At 37.2% G+C, this 27031-nt stretch overlaps 3 protein-coding genes across 5 annotated transcripts in view; 2 read left to right on the forward strand and 1 right to left on the reverse strand.

Moving 5' to 3' along the window:
• Positions 1-27031, forward strand: part of LOC132791621 (venom dipeptidyl peptidase 4) — a 91087-nt gene that overhangs the window by 45932 nt on the left and 18124 nt on the right. The gene's annotated exons all lie outside the window — the stretch shown is intronic.
• Positions 21064-21818, forward strand: LOC132790342 (thioredoxin-2). Its single transcript, XM_060798836.1, has one exon. It carries the CDS (start codon positions 21169-21171, stop codon positions 21664-21666), a length of 498 nt encoding a protein of 165 aa, XP_060654819.1. The 5' UTR covers positions 21064-21168; the 3' UTR covers positions 21667-21818.
• Positions 24719-26565, reverse strand: LOC132792744 (uncharacterized). 2 transcript variants are annotated; one of them, XR_009633037.1, is made up of 2 exons: positions 25490-26386; positions 24719-25404 (listed from the first exon to the last, which is right to left on the reverse strand). XR_009633037.1 is itself a non-coding variant. In XM_060802201.1 (2 exons), exon 2 carries the CDS (start codon positions 26277-26279, stop codon positions 25680-25682), a length of 600 nt encoding a protein of 199 aa, XP_060658184.1. In that variant the 5' UTR covers positions 26280-26325; positions 26408-26565; the 3' UTR covers positions 24719-25679. The 2 variants fall into 2 exon arrangements, 1 of the variants encoding a protein (XP_060658184.1); XM_060802201.1 differs by adding an exon at positions 26408-26565 and having other exon boundaries at positions 24719-26325.

A 27031-nucleotide genomic window follows, 5' to 3' on the forward strand; every position in this document is an offset into this window, starting at 1 on the left:
AAATAGTTAAGGTTGTGTAAAGTTCTTTAACACAGATCTTGAAGAACAGTTCTTAAGCACTCGTCTTATGAATAGTTCTTGTGAACAGTTCGTAGAGCAGTTCGTTCTTGTACACTCCTCACATACAGTTTTTATGATCACTTCCTATGAACAGCAAATTTTCTGTAACCTGTTCCTAAGAGCAGTTCTTGTGAACAACTCTTTTGCACCATTTCTTGTGGAACCAGTTCTTGTTGACAATTCTTATATAGATCCTGTGAACAGTTCTTTGGACTAGTTTGCTGTGAACACTTCTTGGGAACACTTCCTGTGAGCATCCCTTTTCAGAAGTTAATGTAGCCAGTTCCTGGGAACAGTTTTTGCGAGCCGTCTTGCTAACAGATCTTGTGAACAGTTATTACATACAGTTTAATGAACTTTTGCAGTGAACAGTTCTTGTAAACAGTTATTGTGAACAATTCTTATAAACAGTTCTTGGGAACAGTTTCATTAACAACCTTCACTCTACACACCGTGGAACTCACGAAGCATATTCCGTAAATGTTGACTTAATTGCCAACACTCGAAAGATAATAACAACAATCACATAAAACAAAACTTTTATATCGCAGCTCACTTTTGTATACCGCGCAAACGTCATAAAGTAATTTTCGAAGCTATAAAAAATAAGCTAACCTAAAGCCATATAGTATATCTTTGAAATTTATTTTTTCACAACATAAAAACTGTATTAAATAGTATATGCATAAAAATACTTTTACTTTTTAGTGATTAATTGCCACCTCAAACATTGCCGGCATTTTTAGGGTATCTCTAAGCTGGATAAAGTCAACCAACCACGCAATTGCATTTATTTTCAATTTTCATTTAATGGACTGGGTATTTCCCACAATTGTGGCTATAGCTAACACCACAAAATGACAGCTGTTATTTAAATCACACACACGTGCTGTGATTCACACAAACAATTATAAATTTGAAGCTTAATTAGTAAAATGCACTGAACAGTAGCCCAATTAAACGCACACCAAAGAGAGTAATTTGCTCTCTTCAAAATTTCAATTTTACAGAGGCACTTAAATTCGTTACATGTTGCTGGCATCTCAATAGGGAATCCCAATCAACTTTGCTTATCGGAACGAGTAAATAACAAATAACTGCAACACAAAAAGAGATGACATAAGTGCTTATTTACTTACTGGAATTTTAAGAGCCGCAGCGACTCTCTTAAAACAATTAGCACAGATAACTTACATATGAGGTTATTGCTTGCAGCCGCTCTTCGTTTTCTCAACAGTGTGGATGTTAGATAAGATTTGTAACTCGTATGCGAATTGCTAAAAATTTAACTATTGAATGCACACTTGTTCATTACACATTACAATTGATTACACTTTATTAGATAACGCAACTGCCGTTCATTTGGCGTTATCCAATAATTGGCAGCGAGCGTCAAATTAATTCAGTTACCGGAACTAAATTCACAAACGGTTCATTCGTGGCGTAGATTAGTCAAAATACAATCTGCTGCTTCCCTTTGACATCACATTCATTAAAATCACGAACTTTCAATTACTGGCAATTAACAATTACTTACAAAACAATTAACACAGTTCGCACGTACTTAATGAAACACAAGCACACTGATCTACTTATGGGAACTACCCAAGCAAAGTCAAACTCTCTTAAATTGAGAGTGATCCAGCGCTGCCGCGAGAGCGCAGCATTCCAAAAACGTGAGAGAGAGAGGGACGGTGACGAATCAGTCAGTTTGTTGTGTTGAGAAATGGAAAGTGACGAGTATGTTTGCACTTTTCACACCCACAAGCAAGCGTATGAGTGTCTTTACATACATACATACATTAGTTAGAGCAGTGCGTTTAGTATTTATTTGACTGCTTCAATTGAGTACTTAAATTACACACCCAAAAGTGACTGATTGTAAAATGTTCATGATGAATGAAAAGCTGTGTTTCGCAATTTATCTTTACCCGCATTTTCCGCAGTGCACTCAGCCCATCAGCACATACGCGTTCACTTACTTTTTAAGCCCTTAAGTAAATAACTAGCGAACTAAAAAAGCAGCAATAACAAACTTTATACTCTCCACTTGACACGCCTCGGCTCGCCTCGCCTCGTCTAAGCTCCCCGCTGCGCCCCAACGTGCTTGACGGTCGACAAGCATCAAAGTCCACTCATTGACGAGACGTGTCCGTTACTCTTTGTTCTCCCTTTCAGTTTGTTTGTTTTTTGTTATTTTGGCAGAGCTGTGCTGTGAGTACAAGTGGCACTTCAATTAAAATGATTGTCTTAATGTTGGAAAACGCAACGAAGAGCGTCGCTAGATGATGCTACAAGTATTACAACGCGTCAAGTTGATTCAGTCATTCAGTCAGTTTGCGTAGACATTACCATTGTCCGCCCTCATCCATTCATTCATTCATTCATTTGGTCACTCATTCATTCATTTGTCATTGTGGCAGCCACAGCAACAATAATGACACTTAATATGATGCTCAGAATAACGCACTTGCACGTTCTCGTCTAATTTATTTGATTACGCTTACAATTACCGTCGTTTTCATTTTCACTGTTTCTTCTCCACTTTTAAAAGCGTTTTTCATTTTACATATTTTTCGCCAGTACAAATAGTTTCTTATTTCTCTCTCTCGATTGTGAAAGTTATCTTATCTTATCTCACTTTCTTAAATAAGACACAACGCAAATAAAGTGAATGCTTAATTGACGCCATTTAATTTAAACATTAAGCACAGCTGAAGGTGTGCAGCCCTGGTTTGTGTAATCGCCTTTGCAGCTGTAATGAGCTGCATACTAATTGCCGCCGCTTAATCCGCTGCAACTTTGAACTAGTTCCGAATTTGCAGCAGCTTAAGAACTTGCTTACATTTTGCAACACTGCAACACTGCGAAAGCGTGAAAATGCAAACAGAACTTGCCAAAAAACTTTGTACTGCTAATTTGAATAAGTCAAAAAGTTTCGAAGCTGCAAAGAGATGGCTGAAAATATACTTAAAGAATTATTAGAAAGGAAACAACAACTTTAGTAGGCCAACTAGAAAACACATGTCTATCAGCGTAATCGATAGACGATAATAATGGGGGCACTTAGGACAATTAAAAATGTCATGTGGGATGGCAACGATAAGATTGCGTTGCGTGTGAGAGATTATCTTATCGTTTAGTACGCTACAATAAATTAGCTAATGCACGCCAGCCGTAATTCGTGTTGAAATTCAAACACACAAAATCAAATTTCAGTGATGTAAAATACCAGAATCACCGCAAACAGAAACAGAAACACAAACGAATCAAATACACAAACATACATAGATAATGTGTGTATTTGAAGCATCTATGAAATTTTCATTAGGCACGCAAATTATGCACAATAGAACGGACTGACTGTAAACTGTGTAACTGACGTTGGGTCTTGTGGTTCTTCTTTGTCCTTGTCCTATAGCCAAGCCAAAGACAAAGACAAAGATATCTCTGTCCTCTTCAACATTCGAGAGGAGGCCATAATATTTGCACCTTCTTTGAATTCGTAAATATTTGCCTCAAAGACCACAAAATCAATATTTAAATTTCGACTTTCAAGCAACAATTTGACAATCAAAAGAAGACTAACAAATATTTCACACATAATCATAAAATAGATACCAAATAGCCACATATATGTTTGACTATTCCACAGAGAACAAAAGAACTTGAGGACCTTGTAACAGTTTCCGAGTTGTTTTCAAATGTGTGAGTTAGTGTGTGTGTGTGGCGACTGTTGCTAATTTGTTGCTTTTGTGCTCGGTTTGTTTTTTAGCCGAGTCCTTTCTATGCTTTGTTGTTTTTGTTGTTGTTTCTATTAATTAATAGCTTTGCCGGCGCTTGGTCGCTTCCATTATCATTTGGCAATGAGCTGTTACCAATGGCTTTTGCTTTGATTAGTCTGCAAACGGAGGCCGGACTTTAAAACATGAAATAAGAAACTAGAAATGCTTTAAGAGTTAAGGGGAGAATATTCATAATTTTGAGACACAACAGATTTTACAAGATAATGCATAGCTTGTTAACAGATTACACACAAAATACATTTAAGCTAATTTACAAATTTATTTATTTATTATTCATTTATTTCATTGACTTCATTTCTTCTCACTATTTTTTTTATATTTTGACTTAAGCAAACAATAATCAGAAGAGCTTTAAGAATTAAGGGAAGAAATTCATAATTTTGAGTCTCACCAAAATTGTATAATGATAATACTCAGTTTATTATCGGATTACACACATAATATATTTGTAGCTACTTTACAGATTTATTTATTTATTTTAAATCATTTTACTGTATCTTAATATGACAAAGTGTTCACTATTCTGTTTATCTTAGAGAGCTAAAAGAATTATAGAACAAATATTAAATTATACTATCAGATTACACTTATGGTAAATTTATTTATTTATTTGTATGTTATCATTTAACTTTATCTTAGTTTGTCACAGTGTTCATTATTCTGTTTATTCTCTAACAAAAAGGGCAAACTGTATTTAAGCAAACATTAATCACATATTCTACCAATTCAATTACTTAATATTAGTCTGTTTTTAATCACAGACTGTCTCATCTTTTTGAGTGCTATTTCTTGCAGTCGTCGCATGGATTTTTATTGATCTGCTTTTACTTCCATGCTTCTCCCAGGCTGCTTAGTCTGTTTTCTATTTGGCTTGGCTCCAAATTATTTTGCTGTTTACTATAATAATCCCCCTTAATCTCAATCTCTCACTCTCTCACTCTACTATGACAATCACCCTTCGCTTGCAATAAAAATCATCGACCTTTGGCTTGCTGACCCTTTTTTTTCAGTCCGAAAACTTGAACATTATTTATCAATCGCTCTTTTAGCTTTATGGCTTAAAGTCTTATATGTGAGTGAGCACTACAGCGACAGCCGTCGAAAAGCCATTTAAAATGGCAATAAAAGAAATACGAAGAGGACAAACAGCTGCAACTAGAAGAAGAGGAAAAATATGATGTAGTATAATGTCAAATTAGCTCAGACCGAAAAACAAACAAACAACAATTTGCGCCTTCTTTATGACATTTGCAGGCGACAAAGATTGCACATATGACACACAGTTGTGGGTGTTGCACGTTGACTTCCCATTGTTGCATGTTCATAAATACATTTAATTTTCATGTCCAGCAGCAGAAAGAACAACAACAACAACAACAAACACACAGAACAACAGCAGTTGTCACTTTGCTGGCGGCGCCTGGAAATAGGCAACATAAAATTTACACTGCTCGTGTAGGTGTGAGATAGCGTGTCAGTGTGTGTGTTTGTGTGTGTTTGTGTGTGTGCGTGTGATGGCACAATGCTTATTAATGTCTGGCCATAAAACAGATTGCAAGTACGTCCATTTAATAACCGAGCAACCGCACATAGTAATAAAAACTTTGGATCAACTTGCTGCCGAAAATCTAAATTAAAAGCAGCTCCTTCCTCTTACATCCTTTTGTCCTGGCCGGAGTGTGGCTACTAAACTAGTTTTAATAATGCGACAGGCTAAAGTGAAACATAAAAGAATTTTATTAACTTGAACTTTATGCAAACATCAAAGCGTCATAAAGACAAACAACGCAAGAGAAAGAGGATTCCTCTTCTTCGTCTGATGAACTCTCCCAGGGATTCTCTTTCTTAGGCGAGTATTTTGCATACACTCGTGTGTGTATCAAATATTTACAATATTTATTTAATTTGTGCTCTGGCATTCTGACATTCTTCCTCTTGTTGGCTTAAAGCATTCAAGGATTTATCAATGCAAATTGGCCGCAGGGCCAAAGCTTCCTCTTGTTGTTGTTGTTGTCGTTGTCGGTGTTTTGTTGTCCTCGTTATTGCACGAACAACAAATAAATAAGTACGCAGAAAAAACGAGAAATAAAACAAAATGAAAATAAAATGCCAAACAGTATCGGGCTTAACCTCAGGTCATATACTTGAGTAATTTCGTGTTTTGGCCTGGCCAGATTAAAGCGGCCAAAAAAAAAGAAACGACACAACAAGCCACAGCCACAGCTACAGCATCATCAGCAGCTCGAAAAGCAAGAAAAAAATCAATTATATGTAGTTGCTTCAGCCCGGCTTCAGATTTCCGCAAAATAATAAAAAGAAAATACAAGCAGAGGCGGAAGTATATAATTTGTGGCAATAGCTCGAAGGACATTAATAGGACATCAAGGGATAATTCACAATTTGCATCATTCGTTCATTATCTCAACAGCAATTAAGCGCGTGGCTTAAGTAAATTCAATTCAACTGCAACACTTCAATTAAAGTGCGAAAGTGTTGAAGAAGCAATTTAAGATCATCGCAGGAATAAAGCAACATTTTATTGAAGCACCACAAAGAGGCATAAAAATTAATCCGTAATGAATGTGGCAATAAAAATCGACGTAAAATTATGAATGAGTAATGATGATTAATAATACTGTGTATTTAACAATAAAATATTTAAATTGAGACTTTTACACTTCATTAGTCAGAATTTATGATGTAAATAGATTAATTAAATATTTTTTCAGTTGTTTAATGACTCTTTTATACATTTTGTGTCTTAAATATTAATTTTGCAAAAATACCATAAAATCATTGAGATCTAAAATGCAATACAATTAGTCTACATTAGTCAAGTCTATTATTCAATTTTATTTACTCAATATATAGCTCAATTTAATATTTGCTTCTTTAGTAAAAACCTAAATGACTCTTTTATAAATTTACAGCATTAAATATCAAAGCAGCAATAGGAAATTTGAAATCTTTTATACAATAAATTATTTAACAATGAAATATTCAAATTTATGCTCTTCTTCTCTTCTCCTCTTTTTTGGCTATTTGGACATAATTCAAAAATTAAATGTTAAAGTTAAATCATAGCATTGACTTATTAAATGAATAAAATATTATATATTTAGCAATAAAAAAAATAAAATTGAGACATCAGCTCTTCATTATTATTCAGAATCATTTACAATGAATTTAACTTTATTCAATATTTAATACGTTAGCGAATAACTGAATTATGCTATTATAAGAGTATTACCTCTAATATTATTTATAATGCAAATTTTTTTAGCTCTGCATTAGTTAATTCTCTTATTCAGTCTTACTTATAATGAAGACAGTTTCATGCATTCATTCGTTTATTTCAATAGTGAAATGCTAAAAGATTCAATTATAAATAATAAATTTATGTTATGCCTATGTTATTCGATATTATTCATAATGAATGAAGTTCATTTGGACATTTGATTGGTTAGTGAAAACCTAAATTGATTACTTGTTAGCTTCTTGTTATTTATTTGATAGCAAATTCAAATTTCCTAATTTTGCATTTCACTCTCTGAAATGAAGGTGTCAATTGCTCATTTCTCAATTTCTGCCATCCAAATAGTGAATTCTGTTGGTGATGAAACTATTCTGCTGCTTGGCATGCATAAGCTGAGCACATGTATCAATAATTTATGCAGCTTCTCTGTCGGCAAAGGCATATCAAATAATAATTATGGCCACAAACAAGATGCTCTTCGCCGCAAGCAGTTAAAATTGCTTCTCCCTCTCACTCTCTTGCTGTCTCTGTTTGCCTAGTCCTTGCGGCTTTGTTGGTTTATCTGCACGCAGTGCAGAGCAGAGAGGCTGTCAACAAATTGCCAACAACATTTTGAATAGGACAAAGTTGGCAACTCGCTCTCGCAACTCGCAGGATGAGCGCACACAAAAGCCATCGCCTATAGACAAAGCCCAGTGAACTGATAAGCTGATAACAGATAAGAAGTCGGCGGGCACATAAACCAACTCTCGACTAACAATAATGAGCAGAGTCTTAAGATCACGCCAAGGCCTCCCATAACATTCAATGAAATTATGTGGCAAAAATACAAATGACTGCGGAAATTCCAGATTAAGATTGAGACGTCTTTTGGGCATCCGCAGGGAGTAAAGAACGAAGGGGGGAAGGGAAGTTGGGTGGTGGCCATCGTGTCGGGCGCCAGTTGGCCTACGTAGTTCGCTAATTGGCTGGTGCCATAAAACTTTATTACTTTCGAATCAGTTTCGGTGTTGAGTTTAAAAGCTGCCGCAGAAGAGCGAAAAAAAGAACAGTGCAGAGGGTGGTGAAGGGAAGGGAAGGGAAGAACAACAAGAAACTGTTTCGCCCAAGTGGCCGAAACAACTTGAAATTTATTTGCGAGCAAACCCAACGGACTGTGCTTATTTCTGGCCAAGTGCTGTTGGCCAACATTTTGTTTCATGCTCCGTTTTTTTTAATATTTTCTGTTGACTCCCAAAACTAGAGATGAGAACAAGTTTCACAAGAGCATTTGGTGATTAATTAAGGAAGCAAAGCTGTCGACAAGTGCTTTGTTAAAAAGTTCACAATATTTTTAAATAATTTAAGCAAAAGCTAAATATAAAATATTATACATTTTTAGTATATTTAGTGTTTTGTATTAGTCGGTATAGTAAATATTTGCTTGGTTGAGAAAAACCTGAAGCAGCTCTGTCCACAACTGCTTTTTAAGAGTTCAAAACATTTAATAGAACATTTTTGGATATTTCTTATTTGATCAATAAAGTAGTTATTTTTGTTTAAAAACAATTAAAACTCGTATGTAAGTTGTGCAGCATAAAACTCTTTTCATTTTGTATGTTTCAAATATTTTCAAATAATTATAATTAATACATGCAAAATGAGCAAATTTATTTTTAAAATTCATTTTTTGTTAAAAACTAAAAAGTTTGTCTTCAATTTAATAGTTGAATTTCCACTTCCACTTCCACAATTAATTATGCTGAGCACATCTCTTTGGGGCTCTTTTCTCTTCGCTCTCTTTTCTGCACTTTCTGCACTGTTTAATCTTTTGAAACAACTTTTTAAGCTCTTGCCTTACCCAAAACTAAACAATTAAAAGGCAATTTGCCTTTAGCATTTTCATATATTAAGCCGGATTTGCAGTTGAAGTGCAGAATGCAATAAGAAACGCAGTTTGATTTGCAGTTTAAATACATGTTCAGCATCATCTGCCAAATACATTTTCTCTCTCTGTGTGTGTGTGCGAGCATTGAACGTTTTCCCCAACGTTCTTAATGGGGCCACAACTCACTTTTCCCCTCCCCTCCCCTCCTCTTCACACCCCTTTGAGGCGTAACCACCCATTGAGCCTTTTAGAGGCGTTTCTGCAATGCGACGAATGCACTGAAATAATTTTTATTAAAATGTCAACAGTCTGGCAATGAGCATTGAAGCCTGCCAAGAGTCTGAAATGTTTGCCAACACCATTGCAATGCATTGCTATACTCTGCAGTGTGTATGAGTGTGACGAGTGTGCCAGTCTGAGTGTGTGACTGTGCTTGGCCAGGATGAAAAAAATGGCAACTAGGTGAAGCGTGGTGTGGCGAGTCTTACATGTCAAACAGAAGTTACACTCGGCTCCCATATTGAAACCTTTGACAGAAAAATGCTTTAAACTAAGCGAAGCATTTATACACTTTTTAAAAGCAATTTTCATTCAATATTATTTCAATATTTATAAAATACCTGCTAACTTAAACAAGTTGAAAAAAAGGTCAGAAAAGTGTATACTCTTTTTTAAAAGCAGACTTACTGTGACTTTAATACTCTCTCAGTCCCGTAAAAGCTACACACAAGTAAGAAAGCTACTTTCGATTGTGCTTAACTGTGAGATACCCGCTACCCATGTTTAACGAAAGAAAAAAATAAAAACTTATCAAAAATATGCCAAATTATTATGCCGAAAATACTAAAAATATATCAAAGGTTGTGTTTTTGGTATATTTATATATCATAATCATAAAAACCATAGTTATTATTGTCTGTACCAAAATTCTAGACCCTAGCTTCATAATTATGCTTCTGGAGTAAACGTGTCAAAACTTTGAAGCAAACTTTTGCACACAAAACATAACTGATGTTGAAAAAATTATATCACTATCTCTTATAGTCTCTAAGATCTAGGAGTTCACACAGACGGACAGACAGCGAGACGGACATGTTCTATGAAGAATACATGTACTTCATAAAGCCGGAGATGCCTTCTTCTGCCTGTTGCATACATTTCCTTCCACACAAAGTCAGAACTCCCTTCTATCCTATGGGTAGCAGGTATTTTTATAATTCTGAATTTAAAAGGTGGAATTTGAGATTTTAAATTATTAGTTATTTAGTTATAATTTTTATTAAATTTATTTACTTAGAATTTGTTTTTCCTTTTAGTTGCACAAATAACAAATTTCAGTTCATTCTAGAATAGAATATATATTTATAATTTAATATACACACATTATATTATATCCAATAACAAAAGTTGTGCGCTTTAACTACCGACAAACCTCTCGCCACATAAATTATTAAAATGCTCGCTAACGCTATAATAATCAATCGATGACAACCTAAATGGATAGAATTATTTACATAGTTATATACTTGCTTGGTAAATATTATGGCCACTAAATATCTGCCATTGATAAATATCAATGGAATTAATTCCCCTTAGAGGAAATGCCAATGACAACTTTCTGAAATAATAATAAAAACCAAAAATTGCTTTGGTTTTTTATTGGAACTTATAAATGATTAATGCCTGTGCGCTCCCTTGAGTTGCAATCGACATTATTAATTCACATTACTCGTGTGCAAAGAGTATTGCAAACGCAACTGCAGTGAAAACACGTAGCAATAAAAACAACAAAAAGTATAGACAGTTTTTAGGCGCGCCAAAAACACGTTTCATGTGGCAAAAGCGTAATGTGGCACGTGTGGCAATTAGAAGGCAATGAGGATGCTGGATCCCGTAAAAATTTGAAGCAAAATCATGGCACACTTTTTGGGAGCCGCATTACACAAAGCTAAAGCAAGCAAAGAAATGCAACCTGCCTGGCATATCAATGAGAGAAATCCAGAGAATCAAGAGACAGAGATAGAAATAGAGAGAATCCACAGAAAAATACTAGTTTCATTTACAGCAGCAGCATCGCTTTGCCGCAGAAATTGTTTTTAACTAACTGTGCAAACTCTCGTATTTGTTGCTGCAATTTCCTTTATCTGTCTCTCTTCCATTCCCCCCACAGGCTTTCTCCTTCTTTCCCAGTCTATTTCTTTTGGCTTTGCTATGGCTGCAGCAAATGGTTCGCTCATGAGTTGCAGCTTAGCAGCAGAAGGAGAAAAAAAAAAGAAATAAAGGGGGAGAAGCACATGGATTGGAAGAGCTTCTTCCTTCTTCCTTCATTTTTGGTTTTTTGCGATGGCCAAGTTCATAAGTACGCACTTCAATTAACTGCCCAACAACAACAGAAGCTACTGCAAAAATGCGAAGAAAAAAAAGGGGGAGGAAAAGGGCAAACAAAACTTCAATATTGCCGCTCAGTTTAAAAATAAAACTTTATGTAAATCGTAAATATTTACGATATACAAGAAGTCACTTCTTATGGCTGTGTTCAACTTAACTGAACTCAAATTGAACTTGCTTACTCTCTTGCTATCTGCGCTTGTAGTTGTTGTTGTAGTTGCTGTTGTAGTTGTTATTGTAGATGTTATTGTTATGCTGGCTTTGACTGCGACTGCGGCTGTGGCTGCGGTCTTGCGAACGTCTGAGGCGATAAAATTTGAAATTTATTTGACAATTAGATGGTTCAATTAGGATACACTTGGATTTGTATTGAGTTATTTGTGGCTTTTGGGTTAAGGCATGCGGCAAACTGTTGTTTGCTGAGCACAGTAAGCGATTAAATATGTGTACATTAAGTGTGCTTCATTTTAAGTTCATGCAGCCTTTAATTAAGCCTTAAATTCAAGCACAGATTTCCTATATTAATTGCAGCAACCTCTGTTATTCAATATGCAATCAAATAAAATCTAATTGCTGCATTAATTGAATATATAGAGAATTAACTTATTAAATCCATAACTCAATTCAGTATAATCAATTATTTATTTATCTGTAAAACGAGATAAAACTTATCACATAATCAAATTCCGACCATTAAGTCAATATTTACAATCCATATTTTTTTTACATATTTCTGAATGAAAAAATTATAGTTTTGCTGCTGTAAAAAAGCAGAAATAAATAAGAGTAGACTAAAATTTCCCCTGTAATAAAATTTGATGTATTGCCCAACTTGACAGCACTTCAAAACAATTCTAACTAAAGAATGATTTGCATGAGCGTACGTATACGTAATATTTGTTAACAAATAGACAATAAACTTATACATCAGAGTTAACGAATGGTGACGCTGTAATAATATTAGGCTTAATGTGCCATTTGAAATAAACTTAAAAGAATTTCCACTAAGCACTTATTTATGTTATATCTGCGTATACTTAATATTCGTTAACAATCAATAATCAGACTAAAAGCTTATCTCTCATAAAAAATGGGCTAATGTGCTACTCAAGCAATTTAAAACAATGCCAGACAAACAATAATTCATATGTGCGTATACTTAATATTTGTTAACATATGCAATATTAAGTATACGCTCCGTCAAACACCTTCCGCAGGGTATAAAATTATGACAAAACAGCCTGACACTGTGACTCGTAAATTTTCGCACACAAATCCAATAAACTGGACAAATTTTTTTTGCGCATAGCACATAAAATAGCCAACGAAATACGAATGCAATAATAAAGACCAAATGACAGACGGACAGACAGCTAGACAGAGAAAAAAGACGACAAAGATATACGAGTAGAAACAAATGTAAGCAAATAAATTGCATTATCGTTGATTTGTAAATTTATTGCATGTAAACAAATTGCTAACGCAACAAATCAATTGTTGTTATTCTTGTTCTTTTTTCGATACATTTGTTGCCGCTGCTACTAGATTGTAAAAAAGACGAAATCAAATAGCAATCAAATCGTTCAGCTCCAAGGGCAACAGCTTTTTGCAATATAATTCAATTTTTAGAGCGCATCTCAAGTGTAACTTTTATGGGGCCAAACTAGATGTATTGTTTTTCTTTTTTGTAGCTGACTTCTGAAGTTTCAAGAGTAAGAAAGTTCTGAGAAAAAACATAATTTTAATAAGAAGTTAAACTAAGTTGAACAACACTTTAATAAGAAATTATCTACACACTTATGTTTTAGAATTAACTTACATATTTTACCTAACAAGTCCCGTAAAAAACTAGTTACAAACTTGTTAAAAATACCCGAAGTTATCTTTCACGATTTTCAATTTGATTTAAAGACTAGTAAACCTTGAGTTGCCATTGTAAATTTGAAATTAGATTTCACAATGAACCGTAAACTTAGTCCGTATTTTTTTCGCTTATCATGCCAAATAATAAAGTTTATAATGTTAATGCTGATAATAATGGCATGCGAACCTATTTCTATCAATCTGTTTTTTTGCCAGTGTCATGAGGCGATTTTCAACACAATTTTAAGTCAATTGCTAAGAATTTAACAAGTTCCGTTCCGGTTGCGTTCGCTCTGTTGATCTCCAACCCTTTTTGGCCATTACCAGCCATTAAATTACAGGCACCGGAAAAATGTACACTCCTTGAATGTTTCCACACAGTTTACTTTTGCAGCACTTGCACTTTTCATTGCCGACCAAACGAAAAATAAATGCGAAAAAAAGAGAAAAATCTTAAGGGCTTTTTGGTGCCCCAACTAATTTTGGGGTGCCATAAGAAGGGCATAAATTCCATCGACTGGGCACGCACCAAAAATTAAAAAGCAGTGAAAAATCGAGGGGCCAAGAGGGTAAATAAGTGAATGTGTACAGACTAGCAGAGTACCCTGTAAAATTTGAAATTCAAAATTCAAAAAAATAATAAAATATTTTAATATATGCCCATTTTTCGCATATGAAATTAAATTAAATCATGTTGTAATGCTTGAAGATATATGCTTCATAAGTCGCCTAGATACCATCTGCTTTGACTTGGCAAAGGGGTGGCAAATGGCATATAAATTAAGGCTCGGAATGGGTGTGCTTTCTGTCTGTGGCACTTAAGACTTTTTCACAACAATTTGTCTCACAGTCAGTCCCCGAGTTTGAGCACTTTTCGGCACAACTGATTACGTACAGACAAAACCAGCTGATCCCTCGTTAGGTGCACACGCCTTGAAGAGAAACCGAATTGACACTGAATTTAATTTCGCGTCAAGTGATGGCGACGAGGAGGAGCAAGACGAAGGACAGAGGACAGAGGACAGAGGACGAAGCGAAGCTGCTGTTCCCACGACTGCTGACATTTGAATTGGTAATTTTCGTTTCGCTGAATGCCAACGCATAAAAACTACGCACACACACACGCACGCACAGTAAATACACACACACACGTAGATATACACACACTCAGTCACACGCGGATACACTGAGAGTTTTAGTCTTGTTTACGCCACAACGGAAATTGCCTTTTTTGCGCGCCTTCCGGCCGCCATACCGTCAGCATTTGGTTGCCTCCATATTTGCCGCATCGTTTGGCAGCCCCTTCATGCCTTTAGCATTCGCTCTATAACTGCGGCTGACAGCTCTACCTCTGCTCTTGATGCTGTGTGGTTTGCTATGGCTGCTGCTGCTGATTCTGCTTCTGCTGGGCTGTTACCTCCATTGACACTCCAACGACACTCGACACTCGGCATGCCACGCATAAAGCTGTCAATGTCAATGTAACGTGTTAATTTCAAAGTGGTTTAGTTTGTTGACGCAGCTTGTTACGAAGACTCAACTGAGTTACCGACTCCAACTGCAGTAGCTTGATGATGGGAGCCGTAGCTGGGGGGAAGAAGTAACTCTTGTGTGGATGCCACCGCACCTTTCAGTCATCTTCAACCATCTGGAGCATAAAATGTTTTGTGTTGAAGCACATGTGGTTTTTAATGCCGCACAGCAACAGGGAAGCAAACATGGAAGCCATGGCAAAAACCCTTTTTGCTTTCTTCTTTTACTTTACCACGCTCCCTCTCTCTCGCTCTCTCGGTCTCTTCGGTTGATGATTTCTATCGTGACATTTGATTGATTGAAGCTTTTTCATGCCACCCCGGCTAAGCAGTTTCGGTTTGTTTGCCTTTTGCTGCGCACATTTAACTTATTGATTAGCCCGTTGGCAGCAAAAGGGGCAACGGCTAGTTTTCTTCCTACTCTGCATTTGCATTTTAAAATGATTAATTAGACTAATGACTCGGTATGCGGTAAATGAGCTGCCTTCAGATAAATTTATCGATATCGATACATATTTAATCAGTTCCAGTTGCTTTAAAGTTAAAGAGAGTTGTTTTTAAAGATCATAAATTAAATATAAAATTAATCAAAAATTTAACAGTAAATAAATAGCAGTATGTTAAATAAAAGATAATAAAAGAATTTAATTAAAAATTACTTTATCATTTTGTCTAACGTTTTTAGATGTATAAATTTCTTCAATAATTGTTGAAGATTTGAAAAATTCAATATTTATTTAGTTAGTGTCCTAAATCGTTATAATTTCCTTCTATGACAAAAAAAAATAATATTTCCGTGGCATTCAATTTATTTAAAATTTATCTGCTGTCATTTTTAAAACAATTTAAAATTCGAATTTATTTAACAGAAATTTACTTAACTATAATCTTCCACTTTAGAATTATTTTCCAAATTGATTCTCGAAAAAAAAACATGGTTATTGTTTAATGTTCTATATCTTATCTGTGCTTAAAGCTTAACGAACCTATCTAAACTTTACTTAAACTTAAACATAAGCTAACTTTTTGTTTATAGCCAAAACCAAAAACAAGAAGCAACTTTTGCTTTTGCTTTTGTTGTTCGCAACGTAATAAACATGAATAAAAATGTGTGTTTCGTAAATCGATGCAGTTTAGGCCTTGCCACGCCGCAACTTTGGCTTAAACCCAAGCCCCAAACTATGGCTACAGGCAAATTCAAGGCACACAGCTTCCAAGTCAAAAAAAAAAGGAAAAGTAAAAGAAGTCCGTGCTCGTATAAAGCCCACATTAGCAGCTTGTAAAAATGTATGGCCTCATCTGGCTGGCAAAACGTGGCATCGTCATAAGACAGGGCCCCAAATCCAGGCGGAGCTCGGCTCAGTTTGATGCCCCAACCACAAGCCCTCGCATGGCCTCCTCATTACTAGCTGGGGCCGCGCCTCGATTTTCTTTGCTGCCAAAATGCCAACTGTCAATGCGGAGGTGGAGTTGATGTTCCAAGTTGTTGCTCGGCTTGATTTCGTCGCCTTGTAATGGGCTAACGTTAAGCGCCATAAAAGCGCCTGCCACCAGCAGAGAGCGAAGATAGAGGGAACGCTTTCACAGCAGCTGTGGCAGCTGTGAAGTGCCAGCAAATTCGAGCATAATAAAATTTGAGAGATTTTTGCACGTTGACAAAGGCTCCGCTTCTGCCGTTTCTAACAGGGGAGCAGCACACTTCACACAGACATCAGGCTGACATCCTGCCGCATAAACCAACTACTTACCAGAGATATGGCGTTAGTAGCGAGCGGAGGTTGGGAGGGTAGCGGCCCGAGGCGACAACAACGAATGGCAGTGACTACAATGGCTCCAGCATGAATGTAAATGTGTTTTGGTTTTTGACACTTGAATGCAGCAGCACGAGAGCGCACAGAAAAGCCTGTGCGTGCATTTGCTTGCAAGCAGCAGTAGCGGGAGTAAGAGGCGTACCGCAGGGAGGCTGACAGAGTGAAACCAGCTGTGGGGCAGAAGTGTGTGCTGAGAAGGAAACAGAGGCAGATGCCAGAGGTTACTACTGGCCAGCAGTGCGTGGCAACGCGTGGCAAAGCAGACTGACAAGTTACAGAGGCGATAGCAGGCTGCACTACCAACGGAAGGCTGAAGGTCGCAAAGGGTAGCAGAGGGTACCAGTCGGTGGCAGTGGGTGCTAATGGGCTAGCAGAAGGCACCGACCAGTGGCAGTGACTGGTAGTAGGCGCAAGTAGGAGTAACACAGCCAGCGGGTGCCTGACCAGCAGGTTGTGGAGGGTCGCAAGCAGTACCGAGCGGGCAGCAGTACCAGTGGGGATTAGAGAGTGCTAATGGGTAGCAGATGGGTGGCAAATAGAGGAGGGTAAGTACCAGCAGAGAGCGCATTGTGCAGCTGCTGTAATTTCAAAAGTGATAGAGAGAGAATCTCACTCGCTCAACGCACTCGAAAAATCCAAATGCATGAGCTTAGCCCTCTTCACGAAAATTGCTCATAAACTTGTTAAACGAAAATTCGAGCAATGAAATTTTCCTGTTTGTCGTTGGCGCTGCCTGTGGTTGGTAGTGCCAGATTGTTCATCATTTTGTGGTGGAGACAACAGCTGACAGTTGGCACTGGACAATAGCCAGACAACAACAAAAACTACGAGAACAACAGCAGCATTGACATGCTTAAACGTGCTCGCTATTTGTATGCAGTCGCACCAGGAGATTGCTTTGTTTACGTGTAGAAGAAAAACCCCTCCAACAAATACAGAGAGCCCTAGCCAATTATCCGACCAGGGAACATGGGAACTTAGGAGACAAGGCAAGGAGACAGGGGAGACGAACCAAATACACATTCTGGCATAACAATGCCATCTGTTGTTCAGCTGCCATTCATTGCACTGAAATGGTCAAAAAGTCACATGAAGCAGCCAGTAGAATGCTGTTTCGTCATTTTCATAGCATACTTTTTGGCTGCCAAACTTGAGCTTCGCTTGCTTCACTTCGTGTTCATTCCGCAACTATTTTGCAACTGATTCCCATGTGGCTGGCCGTTTTAGGCGACCATCGATAACTAAATATCACCTAAACAGTACTTTTACTGCGAACATTTTGTGTGGAATTTCAGCTAGAACTTTAGTTGTTAATACCTTGTAAAATGCAGAGAAAGTTGTATTAGCTTAATACTATGAAATAACTTTTGCCTAATTATCAAACTCTAAAATGACTTTAAAGTCAGTTGTCAATGATGGTGAAATTCGAGTGGAAGTGATTTCTTTGACACTTGATAGAATTAAATCACAACAACTTCAATCTCCCCATTCAACTATTTCAAGATTTTTATTAAAATTGGAGTCTAGTCTTCTGCTTAAACATGTTTGCCTAACAGAATAGTTTGAACGATGTATGCAAGATTTTATGTGTGTTTATAAAATAATTCTTTATTTATAACAACTTTTTGAGCAAACCTCACCAAATTTAAAAAGACCAACCATTTATTAAGCATCTATTAAATTATTAAAAAAAAAACTAAATTTATAAGTTTAAATGTTATCTTCGAAATTTTTACTTGGAAGATTGCAAATAAAAGTAGTTTTTCAAATATATATATACCTCTTTCCATGACAGAGCATTACAGGATATAGTCATTGGATAACGCGACAAGTATTTGGTGCTCAACCCAAATTCATAGTTGACCGCAATAAAAATATGCTAACAGCATGCGCAATATATAAATAACTGGCAAACTGACTTGCGGACAGAGGGACAGACAGTTGGACAGACAGATGGACTGAGTGAATGGTTGGCTGACAGACTGACAGCGAATGAAAGTGGCAGTCTATGCACTTGAAGCAATTTGTCTTGCCACATACGTGACTTTTGCTATTCTCTCATTTTGTACATTTCATTTCTATTTCGTTGTCTCCGCCACATTCCTCCCCCCCTGTCTCTCTCTCACCACACTTTTCGTTTTCTATGCTTTCCATTTTTTTGTTGGCAAACGATATTCGCGCTGTTCGCTCTGTTGTTGTCAACGCGCAAAAATTGTTCACTAGTTGTTTGGCTGCCATTTTATTACATTGCTCATACGCCGCGTGTCAAGGTGCGACTGCGAGGTCAGCACTTTCGCAACGAACTACAGATTGGTTGGCAGTGTGAGTGCAACAGAGAGCGAGAGTGAGTGCGAAAGAGACAGGGATGGTTGACAAATCCCAACGTGCGGAAGTCGCGCACTTGGTTGCGCTCTCTGGACTGGAATGCTGAAGCGATTGCACAATATGACAGAACGCTGACACTGATACGGTTAACACGTTAAACGTTCGTTGTGGCTGTTGCCGTCGTTGTTGTTGTTGTTGCAGCACCTGCTGCTGCTGCCGTTTCCGCTCGTAGTGTGTATGTCAACTAAATGCTGTCATTTGTCAGTCTCATGCTGCTCATTAGGTTATGCAAGCAGCTGTAGGTCGTGGGAGTACTTGTAGTCATACTCGCAGGATGTACACTTAACGAGCGGATTATTAACGATGACTCAATGTCAAGTACAAGCTGGCGAATTGTATTTAAAGTGCTTTAAGCCGACAGGCCGCTCTTAACTAACAAAACTACTACAAGCTGCACAAGCACGAAGTACTCTAACTAAAAAAATTAATAGCGGACAGCATTCGACTTTAAGAGACCCTTAAATAAATATCTTGAGTATCATAATATGCGCCAGTGTTATATTTTTGCTCAACAAGTTCTTTCATTCATTTTAAACTAGGGAACTAGGTCGTTCGATATTGTTATCAACATTGTTCATTGCTACATTTTCTTTATTTTTCTTTTTTGACGATATTTTATTTGTTGACGATCTTCTCTCGAAATCGGTTTTGTTTTATACTTAACCATTTACTTTCATAAATGGTACTTTAATTTGTTATGGTACAAAATAAATGTACATAATCACTTAAACGCTTAAATATGTAAGTGTTGCCACATCAGCTCAAATTGTTAGGCGATAGTGAACAACAACCAATACAAAAGAACGACTAATGAAAAGTGGAACATGATAACATGAACAAACTAAAAAACAAAAGTGAATAACTGAATACAAACGAGCTAAAGAATAAAAATGAACTACTCAACAAAAATGAACTAATGAAGAACTGAATAAAAAATAACTATTGAAGTAAACTTATTCAGTTTGTTCACTTTACTCAATAGGTGATTTTTGTTCATTGGTTATTTTACGATTGTACTAGTGTTGGGTAACATAAATAATAAAAGTTTTATCTCTCACTGCAACTGCTAGAGCACGAAGTACTTAAGAGTAGCTTAAAGCATTTGACTTTAAGAGACCTTGTTCCCAATAAGGAGTAGAAACATTATCCTATAACGAAAACATAAGTCTTCATTTGTATGTGGCATAAATAATTGAACATACTATCAGTTAAAGTCTTACCTTTCACTGTAACACTCGGCTAGATTAATTCACTACACCCTTTTGCACTTTGTGAGTACAGGGTAGCAAACTAAAAAAGAAATGCAACAAAAGAAAGACAGCAAGAAAACGAGTAGAAAAACCACGTTAAGCCCTAAGGTAAACAGTCAAGATACAGCCAAAGAGAGGGCGAGATAAGCACCACACGAAGACACATAGTTACAGTAGTGGAGGATTGCGGTGGTTAGCTGCGGTGGTGGTGTTGCTGCAGTTCTAGATATTGTGGTGCACTTCTCTTAATTCTTGACAAATGCAAGACAAGCCAAACAAACAAACAAACTGGCAACAAAGTGCAACTGAAAGCGGCAAAAAAGGCTGCTAAGCACAGCAAACTACACCAAAGTACACACACACTTCCATATACACACACACATGAACAATGAATCCATGCAATCAAGCTGAATGCGTGTACTATGTGTGAGCGCATTCAAGCGGCTGAAAGAGAACTTTGTTTAGCAGTTGCCGTTTTTTTTTTCATCACAAAGAGAGTCGAAGATAGACGTATGTTTTTTCTTATCTGTGTTTTATACATTCCCATCGCTATCTTGGCTATTTTCTTAACAATGCAGTTGCTGAGCTCAATTGCATCCTTTATTGCGCTGAAAAGTATGCTACTTAACTTATCACAAAAATCATTTTATTGCTTAGTCCATTTTTTAATTGAATATGAATCTTTAAAATTCTATTTAGTTGAAGAATCAATTCCTAAGCGCCTAAATAAAAATTGTATTAATAATGTTATTTTCTTCTGAAACCTAAGGAATGTATTTTCGGCTAAAAATAATTAGTACTTAAATATGTGCATTAAATCAAAAAATATTTCAAGTGCTGTATTTTAAACCTTGCTATGCTTGTCAGTTAAGATACTCAGTAACTGAAAACAGATTTCCAAAATTTCTTTTTCGATTTTATTTCGGCTATCAAAAATTTAACACACACAGATGGCGTCCAGCGCCCGTGATAATAAGAAAGCCAAGAAGGTTATTACAATCGCTTCAAAGGCCGATTTCGATAAGACTATCGCAGAGGCTGGGAATAAGCATATTCTGGTTGAATTCTTTGCGACATGGTGTGGTCCATGTGCGATAATTGGACCACATCTGGAGCAGATGGCCACCGAGTATGAAGACTGCCTGCTTGTGCTCAAGATCGATGTCGATGATAACGAGGAACTGGCGGAGCAATACGATGTCAATAGCATGCCCTCGTTTGTGATCATCAAAGATAAAGTCACGCTGGAGCAGTTTGCGGGCAGCAATGCCGAAAAAGTCCAGACAACTTTGCAAAAATTCTGCGGCAAGCCGGACCAACGAAAATCCGCACTTCCCGGCCCTAGTGTTAAACCCGCTGAAGCTAAACCCCCTGCGAAAATTATGTCTTTGCTCAAAACCGTTACGCCACCCATTCTAAAACCATCAAAGTCAGGTGATAAAAAGTAACATTGCAAAGACGTCTAGGCTCTAAGCCTCTTAATAAATTAAACGAAAATCGAATGATAGCGAAATTTGAACACTCACTGAAAATATACTCTGTGTATTTGTATTTACCAATCTTGACTCTTAAGCCGAAATAAAGAAAATTGTGTAAAGTATGCAATGGTGAATGTTTTCTACAAAAACAATCACCAATTTTATCTATTTATTTATTCTAATTGCTTTGCTCAAAAGTTGCTTTTATGCTTCCCTAATATTATCCATATTTTAATAAATTCTATAGTGTTGAATTGCATAGTTGTACTCCAGATAAAAACTATATATTAATACATATATCCATAATCATAAGTTCAACAATATAGAACTTGCTCATAAACTTTAGGTTTTTGACGCTTTGGTAATAAAATAATTTCTGCTGAACAATAAAAGTGCATTTAAAGACATCAATAACTTATTTATACTCAACAATAAAAGTACAATTCTTCCTATGACGATATTTAAAGACATCAATAATTTATTTTGTCAGAATTTTCGAAAGCCATGTCACTTACTTATACAACACACTTATTTGGTTAAATTAATTGATATTCAATTCAAGCTTAAGATGCTGTTAACTTATAATTATCTCTCTGCCCACATATCATAATTGTCGACAGCTTCCTATTGTGTTGTATGGACCATTGTGCTGCCTTATGATGATGCCTTCGTCGTCTGCCCTTGTCATCTGTGCAATTGAATAATTAAGCATATAGCAAGCATTCAACGTAAACAATTGGAATTGAACAAAGTATTCACAGCTGAGATTCCATTGATGATTTCGATGGCAATTCTCGAAGAATTCATCATCGATGCTTTTGGCATTTTCTTGACTTATTGGAAACTTATTTCCTTTATTGGTTGCCTTTTGTTCCCTTTTTTTGTTTTTAGCCTTCATGGTGAAAAATCGAAAAGTTTTACTAACGTTTAATATAAGGAAAATGCGCTGGCCAAGAGAGGGAAAACTCTGGACCAAAGCGAAGGGGCGCACAGAAACAGTAGAATGAGGATGCGGATGTTGTTGCTATCGCCTGAGGGTCGAAATGTGGATGGAAGGCAGCGTCATTCCTTCACTTTGTGCCAGAGACATTTGCATTTTTATTAAAATGAGAAATTGCAGCAGTTGTAGTTGACTGAAATGCTTCGACCTCGCTCCTCATGCCTCGGTTCCTTGGGTGCTATGGCTTTCAGTCATGTCTCGGATATTACGTACCAGAGGTCAGAGGTTAAATGCGGGTGCTGCCAGTGCACGTCCCGGACGAGAGCTCAATGAAATAATTTGAGAATAAACTGCAGTGTAAATGCACGAGAGATCGAAAGATCGAGGAATTGAAATTTTACTCAAATTTAACTTAATTTCCCAGTGGAATATTTAACACAGATGAAGATGATGAAGTTGCCGACGAGGTGTTGCTTGTAATGGGAATAAAAAAGTAATAAGGATGTGTGATTATTATGAATATACAAATTATTTTACGATTATTAGATTAAGAACTCTTTAATAAAATAGTCGGTTACTATTTAAACACATCTTCATTAAAATTATGAATCTTTTTCAAGTTTCAAAGTTGTAACTTACAAGCTGAGCGAGTAATTTTCATAAAAACAAACAGATATGAGTCTCAAGTTGTGCTGTTCAAGCATATCTTTATTGTACCAACGCCACCTCAAATGCGTTCCGCACTTCTGAACAGCATCTGGCTCGGGTTTAATAAAGAAAGCTCTTCATAACCTCACTTTGCTTTTGTTGTGGCGTTGCCACCTCGCGCAAAACACTTTAACTCCGCGCACTGAACTTGGGTTGAAACTCTTGATACGCCTTAAGCACACTTTTTTCCCAGCTGCAAGACAGCGAAGAAGTGCAGCAAGAACGAGAGAAAGAGAGTGGAATTCTTATGCTTTCTGCTTATCCACTTCATATGTTGAGTGTTTATACAGCTACTGCAGCTGCTTGAGTGGGCGTTGGGGGGCGAGGGAGAAATAATAATGAATTTGCGGCATGCCACACAAACACTTTCAGCACCGACAGCCGCCGACGCCAATGCCAACGCCAACGCCTCCGCAACAACATGCACCAGATTTTGCCAGTGCTATCAAGTAGATGCACATACACATACATCAAGCCAGGAGTCCCTTTTTCGCTTGCCCCACGTGCCGCAGATGCCTGATGCCCTGCTGCTTGCCTGTTGCCTGCCCCGCAACGCCTGCCCGCTTCCCCAAATCTATGCGTGTGGCAGCTAATATGTTGGTTGTCTCCCGTCGTCCGTCTCTTGTCTCTCGCTCTCGGAGTCGCTGAAAAATGCAGTGACATGTGCTACAGCTTTGCCTGGCCTCCAGCTGACGCTTCTCCCCTTGCCGCCGCCCTCCTCGTAGTCCTCCTATTCCATCTGCCCTGCTGTGTTGCGGTCTTTGGCCATTGAAACAAATGCGCTGGGCGTGCGTGTATCCATCCTAACGGGTTTGTGGAGCCTCCGCCAATGCTGCAGCTTTGATGCGCTGAACAATAGCTATAAAAAGGATTAACTTGCATAACAAAGAACTGACTGTGTGTGTGTGTGTGTGTGAGTGTGCTGTGTGTAGGCGGCGGAATATGCGCTACGACAGGCAGCTGGCATATAAATTTCCCAGCGCCAACCAAGTGCCAGACATTGGTCCATGGCCCAGCAAATTTATAGTCTCTACAGCCGCCACCTCAGACACTTCCCTTTCCTCTCCACTCGGTTGCCGAGCCCATTGTTTGTTAGCCTCCATCCTGACTGCAATTTTTCGATTGCAATTATTTAAGCCAACTTATTTTAAGTCAGCAAGCAAATTGCCTAAAATTGTGCATCAAGTTATTAAGAAATTGTAGAAGGTGCCAGCAAATGACACACTGAGGACGAAATATAGTCATCTGTTGGTGTCTGCCATACATTTGTATTTACAATTATTCATTCAAAGAAGTAAGAATAGGTAATATTAAAAAATATTTCAGCAACTCCTTTTGTTAGATTTAAAAAAATTAAAAATGGAAAAAAATATGTTGGACTATCAAAAGAAAAGAAGACAAGTAAAAGATTTATTGTTAACAAAAAAAGATTTTCAAAACTTTCAATTATAATCAAAAGCTGTACAGAGTTCTTAGAAAATCAAAATAACAGAAATAAAGATCAGAAGTTTTAGTTTTGATATCTTAAGTATAACAAACATTTCCATGTATATAGTTCACGTATCACGAATGGCATGCTAAGCACTAAGATAATTACAAACAAAACGATTAACCAAATACGTTTTCTTCCGTATTGCCACCCAGGAAGTACTTTGCCACACCTCGGGGTGCCAGTCACGTGCCACATGGACGACTCCGAAGGCCATGAGGTACGACGTGCCCTGATTAAGCCTGGTGTTGCCAAATAGTTTGCATCGTATTCCAGGGAAACCATGTCGTTGAATTGAGACAGATTCGACACAGTTTGTGTGCGTGCAGGGCTGTCAACCAATTGGTACTCCTCTTTAATGTCGAGATCCGATTCCGAGGTTGATGAATAGCTGCAGTTGGTCGATGATGGTGATGACGATTCATCTCGAATCACAGAGATACAGTACATTCGGTTGCGCAGAATAGTTTCCACTTCTTCAGCACATGAATCGTCGTCGGACATTTTCCAAGCACGTGCAAAAACCGCAATTGCAATCAAATAAAAGTGCTGCCAACTTGTTTTATGTGAACTTTGAGTAGAAATCGATTACGATGTATTGCAATTTCGATAGATTATTATTACTACAATACAACTTTTGATTTCGATTAATTCACCTAGTAACCTTGGCATCTCCAAAAACATTCGATAAGCAAAGTTAAATTTATTTACTCCGAAGCTATTCAAACAAAAATATAAAATGCCCATTTCGCCATTCTATTTATGCTAATATTTATTCGAGCCTATTTTATCACTATATCTTTGGAAGTAGTTACACTTGACATCAATATTTTTGACGAGTTCTCATTAAATGCTTTGCTCTGAATTTTTTTGCTGTTCATCATCGCTGCTGCATTCACTGAGATCGCTGATGCTGTTGCCACGACGTGGCACCATTGGCCACGATCTCAGTATCTCCTCTTCTTCGGATTCCGATTCGCTGGCCATATAAATTAACCCATATTGAGGATCAATCAGTGCAGGAACGGGATGTCCTCGATCGGGCTGTCCACCGCGCAGACGACCAGCGTCCATTGCTCTCGACGTTCTGCCATGACGCGATTGTAATCTCTGTCGATAAGTCCGTAAACGTGAATAATACTCACGCCAGTTGGCGGGTAGACGAATTCTCAGATCGATGGAGGCCTGCACTGGTCGTAGATCCAAACCCGAGTCGTTTGCTTGTGTGGTCATAGGCTCGGTCTCAACGGATTCTTCCGAATCGTTCTCCTCCACGTCAATCCAGGATGATGTGTTCGAGTCACGAAAGTCGGAAACATCGTCTTCACGCTCCTCTTCCCTTTCATCAAGCTCAGCTCTTAATAGTCTTCGTAGCGTTGCATCCACTTCATAGGTCATGCTTGTCAGACTCTCCTCATCATTACTCGAGCAAGTATCGTCAGACATTGTTCGCGTATAGTTATTTGATTTGCTCTGAACTTTTTTTCACAAACTGTGTAGAATAAAAATTAATAGGCCGATTGTATTTGCTACGCTGTCAACTAAATGATTCGATAATGTGAATCTTAGCTTACCTGGCGTTTGACTTATGGAGCTATGGTTGCTCACGCTATAAATCTTGTCAAAATATTGATGAAGAAAGGAAATATCCAAAAACTTGACTTAAATTTGTAAATACAATACTTTAATTTTCATATTACCGTTTTAGATTTTTTTGAAATATTGACTTTTGAGTATATTTTTATATAGTGCATGGAAGCTTACAGTCTTGCGTCAAAAGTGTAATCGATAATTGTAAATCACTTTATGAAATTATCGATATCTTAAGCTGTCGACGAGAAATTATCAAAAATTGCTGCCACTATGAACAATTGGTAATTTTATATTGAACAATTAAGTCTCGTAAATCCTAGAAAGAGGAAAATTACTCGATAATAATATTTATTATTTATTTATAGATAAAATGGAAATATCAAATAGTAAACTCAGAATTAACAATCTTCGTATTTGTTGATGTATTATGCAACTTTTGTTGTTGTCAGACTGACTGTAACGAAAGCGATTTGTCAGCTGCAAATTTAAAATTTTCCTCTTTCGCAAAACGACAAATCGCCCGTCGCTCTCAGACTCATTAATATTTAATGAATTTCTGGCAAATAACAGCTGGGCCTCATAGACAATACGACACAAGATGAAAT

Source organism: Drosophila nasuta, chromosome 3, assembly GCF_023558535.2.
Source record: "Drosophila nasuta strain 15112-1781.00 chromosome 3, ASM2355853v1, whole genome shotgun sequence".
In the NCBI taxonomy this organism is placed as follows: domain Eukaryota; kingdom Metazoa; phylum Arthropoda; class Insecta; order Diptera; family Drosophilidae; genus Drosophila; species Drosophila nasuta.

Excerpts from the sequence above, each read along its gene's own strand:
- LOC132790342 (XM_060798836.1), top strand. The coding sequence starts at position 21,169 with ATGGCGTCCAGCGCCCGTGATAATAAGAAAGCCAAGAAGGTTATTACA.
- LOC132792744 (XM_060802201.1), bottom strand. The coding sequence starts at position 26,279 with ATGTCTGACGATACTTGCTCGAGTAATGATGAGGAGAGTCTGACAAGC.